Source organism: Hipposideros armiger, unplaced genomic scaffold (genome assembly GCF_001890085.2).
Source record: "Hipposideros armiger isolate ML-2016 unplaced genomic scaffold, ASM189008v1 scaffold_5, whole genome shotgun sequence".
In the NCBI taxonomy this organism is placed as follows: Eukaryota; Metazoa; Chordata; class Mammalia; order Chiroptera; family Hipposideridae; genus Hipposideros; species Hipposideros armiger.
In genome coordinates, this window is record NW_017731355.1 from 2488574 (window position 1) to 2496192 (window position 7619).

At 43.1% G+C, this 7619-nt stretch overlaps 1 protein-coding gene across 1 annotated transcript in view; it reads left to right on the top strand.

Moving 5' to 3' along the window:
* The first annotated feature begins 583 nt into the window (after positions 1 to 583).
* Positions 584 to 7619, top strand: part of RTN1 (reticulon 1) — a 197082-nt gene continuing 190046 nt past the window's right edge. Inside the window, exon 1 of the mRNA XM_019644618.1 lies at positions 584 to 1026. Within this exon, the coding sequence (XP_019500163.1) occupies positions 786 to 1026 (241 nt within the window). The 5' untranslated portion in view covers positions 584 to 785. The remainder of the gene's footprint in view (positions 1027 to 7619) is intronic.

Below are 7619 nucleotides of genomic sequence, written 5' to 3' on the forward strand. Positions count from 1 at the left end.
AGGGACGAGGTGTGACAAGGTTTTTTCGGAGGCTCTTCTGATAGCTCCTTCCTATACTCCACTATTTTCAGCCTTGTTCTGGAAACAATTTAAGGACATAGCATTTAACCTCGGGGTTGCAGATTCCCTTGTCACCATCTGCCACCAACACCCATCTGCACCCCTCCCCGCGCAGACCTACGCCCCATCCGGAGCCGACACCGGTCACCCACACAACTGTGGCCGTGAGGGCTCCAGCTTCCTTCTTTGGCCTCGGGTCCTAGGACAGCAGGCTTAACTTGATGCGAGGGAAGGGCGGCTTGCCTCCCCAGTCACGCTCCCGCCGGGGGCTGCTGCTACCTGCGCATCCTCTCCTTGGATTCCTCCCCAAACGAGAGGAAGGCTCAAGTGGATTTGGCACATCCCCCAAGAGGGACCTGCCTTCAGCAGGCCAGGGGCTAACGTGCTCCGAGGAGGACCCGGCCCAAGCAGGCCATTTTCACCTGCGTAATACCGGGCTGGGGAGCAGCGAGGCGGCGGCGGCGGCAGCGGGAGTAGGAGGAGGAGCGCGGGCGGCGGCGGCGCGGGGCCGGGAGGAAGGGGCGGGGAGGGGGAGGAGCCGAGGCGCCGAGAGCGCCAGGCGGCGGCGCGGCCGGAGTTGCAGCAGCGGCGGCGGCGGCGCTGACACCGCAGCCTCCCCGAGCCCCGAGTCCCGGCGGGGACAGCAGCAGGGAGCGCCTGCCCGCCCAGCCACCGCACCTCGGCTCCGCCAGGCCGTTGTCGCCGCCGCCGGGGGACCGCCCGCCATGGCCGCGCCGCCGGTTACCCAAGACGAGCTGCTGCCTCTGGCCAACCCCGGGTCCCAGTGGTTCGGGGACCGGGGGGAGGGGGAGGACGAGGCGATGACGCCGAAGGGGGACAAGCCGGCGCCGCAGGCGGGGGAGTCCGGACAGGGGTTGGGCGCCGGGGCCCGGGAAGTGGCGCCGCGGGAACTGGGCTCGGGCCCCGCCCGGCCGCCGCCCGTTGCCATGGAAACTGCATCCACAGGTAAGGCGGGCGGGTCTACCCCGCAATTGGCGTCGGGGACCCGGGTCCCCCCAGCGGGTCCCCTTCTCCGCAGCCCACCTCTGCACCTTCCTCGCGCTCTCTACCGTGAGCACCAACCTCACCGCCCCCCCTCCCAACCCCCCTCGCCACGGGCGACTGTAAATATTAGCGGACTGATAGAAAACAGGATTTCAATTTTTCCGAAGACTCGGAAGAAAACAAAATTCCATTGATCCTTTTATTTAAGGATCATCATTATTTCAGCTTTTAAAATGGTCCTCACAGGCCAACCGCAGCGTCCTGGCGCTGGCGCGCCGGTGTACAAGTTTCTTCCTTCTGCCAAGGTGTTGGGGCTGTAGGGCCCCCTTGGCCAGTTGCGATGATTTTGAGGGGCGTGTTTGTACTCAGCGTGCGCGCCAGCGATGAGGACGCTGACAACAAAGCGACGGGCAGGCCCGTTGCCCCTAACCCGGCTTTGTCCCGGTCAGAGATGTGACTTTAACTCTCCCTTACCCCTTCCCTCCATGAATCGCCACACCCTACTCTCTCTTTCCTGCCCCCCCCCTCCCGTCCTTCATCTTCCCCTCTCCCCGCGCAGAAAACAGAAATCCCAAGGTATGTGTGTCTAATTCTGGAGGGACAGGTTGCAAGCAAGAGGTTTGGAAGTTGTGGTAGCCCCCTCCTAGAACCTTTCGTTGTCCGCTGCCCGGATGCCCCTATCTTGCAGGGAGCATTGAAACTTGGAACCCCTTAGAGTGGCCGGCCTGGCTGTGATGTTAAAGGACTTGAGTGGTGGTGAGTGGACGAGGTACGGTTTACCAGCAGTCTGGATCCGCCCGGGGAATTTGAAAATTGCCCTGGGTTCGTCCTCCCTTCACCTGACTCCCCCGCTTCCGAGCTGGAGCGCGCAGGTAACCCTGAGTTGACCAGGGACTCTGGACCATCCTGGCCAAAGGATGCAGGAGGCGTATTTTGGGGAGGGGCTGCCTGCCTGGTTAGCGTTGTGTTTCCAGGGAGTGGGGTAGAGGGTGCTGTGTTGTGTTGTTCCCTAAGAAAGCTTTGTTGTGGTGGAATGGGAGTGTGTAGTTTTGGAAATGTACCTTTTGAAGGCCTGGGGTGGTGAGTGCTCCCAGAAGTTGGAAAGGCAGCGGTACTCACATTCTGGTTCTTGGCAGCTTATTTAGGGGAACCCGTTTATTAATCCACCACCTCTCTTAGGGTTCATGTGGAGTGACCTTAAGTAGCCTTAACTGTGCTCTAGTACAAGATTTGAGCTGAGAAAAGGAGATTTGGGGAATGCATTGAATAAAACATGTCAACATTGTGAAGGGAAGAGAAACAGGCAGGACTATATACAAGCAAAAAAAAAAAAAGAAAGTAAAAAACACTTAAAAGCAGAAAAACCCGTTTTCATATATTATTCTCTGTGTGTGGGTGTGGGGGTGGGGGGAGGATTTAAGTCTAAGAATGGCTGCCTAGCCTGTCTTTCAACTTTTTCATCTGAATGAGACAAAAAAACCTCTGTATAATTAATTGCACGATAAGGTGGCAAAAGATAACAGAAAAATGAAGGTACCTTTTGTGTTGGCTTATCATTACCACTCTTTGTTGAGGATAACTCATGGTTCAGAACCTTTATCTACCGTCATCAAAGTAAATTTTTTCTTTATAGACATTGCCTACCTCCCATTAGTGTCACCAAGCTTAGGTGAACTAGGGAAAGGAAGCCAAGAGCCCTGTGTTCAGCATCATACTCCCACTAAAATGAGTTGCTATACATGAAATGCTTAGAACAGCTCCTGTCACAAAGTAGGCATTTGCAGTTTTTATTATTATTACAGAAATAGTTTACTTTGTTGGCTGTCTTAGGGGTTTCCTATTCTAGGCAGCAAATACACTGATGAAATCAAACATGATGTTAAGTCGGGATGGGAGGAGAATGAAGGGAGGGGAAAGGGGCACATATTGTGCATATTTATATAGAAAGTTTTTAGTTTATTCTGCTTGAAGGAATTTCTCGTATAGCTGTTGATAGTTTACTGTTTTAAATTTGTATGATTGTTATTTGGTAGACTGGATGAGATGTTGTAAGACACCCAGATACCAGAAATGATATCTAAATAAATAACTGGATCTTGAAAAATCCAAATAGAATCTGGGCCAGCTTTCTTGTCTGTTATTTTGGCAGTTCTGTTGCTACAAGCAAAATCAGCAGGTGTATGTTCAACTTTATCAGAGACAAAATCAGAGGAAGCCTATTAAACACACCGCTTTACTTTTTTTTTTTAAAGAATAGTGCTCTTTGGTACTCAAACTAAGAAGTAACTTAGACTCTGAGTATAATATACTGTAAATAGATTTTGTTTCTTTTTTAGATGGAATTATAAACTGTAAGACAGATATTGATATTTTAACAACTTTTTTCTTTCTGAAAAACACCCCCAATCATGCCACTGGACAGAAATTCTGTTATTTATTTTATACATTGATGGTAATTAAAGTTCCTAAAGAAATATTTCCAAAAATATTTCCCAGTAGTGTCTTTGAATGAAATCTCGTATGTATTTAAACATCATTAAAGCTGCACTGTGAAACTCCATCAGTACTATATTTTCAGGTATTCCTATTCTGTCCTTTTTTGGTACAGTGTTCTTAACAGAAAACACTTTCTTCTAAAGGTATATTTTTTCATATCTAAAATTTATAATGGGCATGTGGAATGATGTCTGCTGCCAAGGGAACATTTAATACACCATGTGTAAGTTACAACATGTTAGAGTTGTTAATCGTGAATCAGTGCCATTAGCTAGTAAGTTTACACAAAGGATGTTAAGAGCAACTGTTTTGTTTTTTCTTTCATGATCAGTTATTTTATTCCTGGAAACTATTCAAAAGGAACCTAGAATAACACAAGGATAGAATGGCCCTTTGTTTAAAGAGGAATTTAAAATAAAGCATTTGAACAAAATGAAATGGTAAGAAGTAAACTCAATGGCCACTTTGGAGACTAACTCATTGACTGATTCATGTATGGAAGGCAAAATGAAGAACAGAATGGTGAGTGATGAGGAGAAATCAATCCAGTATGATTTGCTTCAAAAATATTGACTTTTAGATAATTTAACTTCAATTTCTAGATGATTGATGAAAAGAAAGAGATTTTCCCAATTTACTTTACTTGGACCACAGTGCTCATAAATTTATATTTTTCAAATGCTGAATGTGATATCTATTGGAAAAAAACCCCTATTCTTTGTCTATCATTATTTAAATAATGTTCGGAATGATTATATATCCATGTTTATTTTGTTTAATATAATAAATTATATGATACACATTACCAGTCATCTTCTAAAATCCATGTGGAGACTAGATTGACTGTCTTGACTTGATGTGTTTGGTAGATATAGGTCTACTTTTTTATTTGGAGTCATTCCCAGTAATCCCCTTCAGAAGGTGTAAATTTTAGTCTTTTGTTTTCTTTCATCTTCTAAGAAGGCAACAGTTCTATTGAAATAGGAAGGAACACTATACTCGCTTTTACAATGTTTTGCAGAACATATAAGAAGAATAAAAGAGTTTCTAATGCAATTTATTTCTCTGGACATAGCCTCTGGATGCAATCAATAACATTTCTGGCAGGAAGGATGGTATATATCCTTTCATATAGGGAATTGAAATTATGTTAATTTAAAATTGAAAAATGCATACCCTCAAAATACATTGATAAATCAATTTGATCAAAGTTTTCAGCATAACTTCCTTGTCATGAACTCACTGTTCCCGGAAACCTGTCCTGCTCATTGCTCCTCAAATATACCATAGGTTTCCCTGCCCCCTTCTCTTTTCTAGGCTGTGCATGTCCTTCTGATTCTGGGGGTTTGGGGAGGACTTGTGGATTATCTTGCTCATTATACTGTTTATCTTGGATAGCACAGATTATGGAAAGTTTTTATGTTCTGTAAAGTGAGAAACCATTGCAGTTCAATTCAATTTAGTAAACATTTATTGAATGCCTCCTTTGTGTAAGGATCCATGCTCAACAGAGGTTGTGGTTTCCTGGAACTTGTGCGCCTCTCTGTTTCACATTCGTATTTAGTTTAGTTAAACAGTTCCTTTTGTGTCATTTTTCATTTTCTTCATTCTCAAGTCATTGCTGGAAGCTAGACCAGAAGGGCATTATAATAATCTAACCACATGGACACAAGGGTAGGATTTAGTTTTCTAAGGTCTGAGCAACACAGGATAAAGAAATTGGAGCACAGATTGCTCAGACAACATAGTTGGGGGAAATAAAATCTATATCTGTCTATCTATCTGTTGGGTCATCGGGAAAGTCATGATGCATTTTTGCATTGAAAAACAGAAAAATATGTCATGATTTTCCTGATGACCCATTATCTATCTATCTATCTATCTATCTATCTATCTATCTATCTATCTACACATCTATCTGATTCTGTCATCTTCACAGAAATAACTGTGCCTGAATATTACTCAGAGATGTTTGGATTAGTTCATTTTGCTTTTATTTTAAAGCTGAAGTAAATTATTCCAGTGGTGACTAAGGGAGCTTTGAAAAAGGGACTAGAACAGTATTGTAGACTTATTGGGGGAATCACTTCATAAATTATATGAATGTCTAACCATTATGTTGTACACCTGAAGCCAATATAAAATAATATTGAATGTCAACTATAGTTTTAAAAAAATAGTCACAGGGAATATGTAGTACAGTATGGGTAATATAGTCAATAACGTTCCAGTAACTGTAGTGTAGGGTAGGTAGTAGACTCGTTGGGGTTATCACTTTGTGAGTTATGTTATATAAATGTCTGATCACTCTGTTGTTCTGTATGCCTGAAACTGAGAGAGAGAGAGAGAGAGAGAGAGAGAGAGAGAGAGAGAGAGAGAATGAGCAATTGAGATAGAGGCTGGGAAAGAAGGTGGGGTCAGACCACAAAGAGCCTTATAGATCAGGATAAAGATTTTGGTCCTAAATCTGAAAGCAATATGAAGAAATAAAGGGTTTTATTCGAAGTGGTGACATGAAAGAAAGAAAAGAAAAAGGGACTGAATTACAGAGGGAAGTGAAAGAGTGAGTGTTTGAGACAGAGATTAAGGAGGGGATACAGTTACTGAGGAGAGTGGGAGACTGAGATGGAGTGGAGGACAAGGGCATTGGAGGAGTGGAGTCCAGAAGATGGCAAGGCCAGGAGTGAAATAATCGCCTGGATGATTACTAAAATCGCAAAGAACCATGACAGAGATTGGAGAGTGCCAGTGAACCAGTGCTGATATCTTTAGGAAAGAGCAGGGGATTTTAGAGGGGAGGGAAGAACAGTTGCCTGTAAAATTATAAATGTAAAGTCTTGACTATAGGTTCTGCGAACTCTATTTAATATGTACAGAACGTAGGAGACGCAACTAAAATAGTTCACTGTGGGGGATGGGAGCATTGAGGGTTGTAATTAACTGAATATGAGCTAGTGGCATGGTGAAATTACTAAAATATCTTATGTAATTTTAGGTAGTATTAATAGAAAGCCTTGGGTACACATTACATGCGATAATAGTTTCCCTAGATTCTCTTCTGGGCAGGCCAATGTTGTTATCTTGTACTAAACGGTGGGTGCCAGGCTTTGTGAGACGTTAATGAGCTATAAAGTGGTGAGAGAAGGGGTGAATAGATTGGCGAGGCTTCTAGAGGAAATGCCATTTGAGAAATGGTTGAAGAGATTAAGAATCTTTAGTGAGAAGAAAAGAAGAACTACAGGAGATCTGAAAGTTAAATTTCAAGTACTAGAAAAACTCTTATGAAGCAAAGAAAGAAGACTTGACCCGGGTGATTTCACAGGGCAGAATTGGGACTGGTGGGTCAATCCATTTCTACGTGAAGGAGAAAGTTCTAATAATTAGAACTGCCCAGAAAAGAGATAGATGGCCTCCCCGTTACTGATATTCAAGTGAAAACAAACTTGCTTTTTATTGGAGGGAACTTAGGAAGAAAGACGTTAGTTATACTTCTCTAAAGGAACAAATACCCCTAACTTTATTTATATTGTGGTTGTTAACATGGACATATTTCTCAAAAGTGAACAGCACATTAATGGAACCAGAAATAGTGTACATCACAAAAACCATGGTTAGCTTCACACTGACTACCTAAAATGCACTCTCCACAAAATTGTGGCCTTCTTTAAATTCTTCTCTAGTTCTCCGTTGTTGAGAAAAACTTCATAATGTAACATACTTGCTTCTTATGAACTATACAATTTTATCCATTTTTTGGGTTATTAACCTAAATGAGAAACATGATACCTGCAAGCATCTCTTTTACTTCTTCTTTTTCCTGAACTATCTTTTTCATTTTTTTCTGTTGTATCTAATTTCATAAATATTCAACGTATTCTAAAATGTTTTGGGAATTCATTAAATAATTCCATAATGCTAAAAGCATCATATGACTCTCTCTTTAGTCCTCTGCCTCACTATCTGTATATTTATGTCAGATTATTCATTGTAAAACCATGTTTGCTGGGTTGCCTAATGAATTACATTTTTAGCTGAAATAGTTCTGCATTCTATTTTCC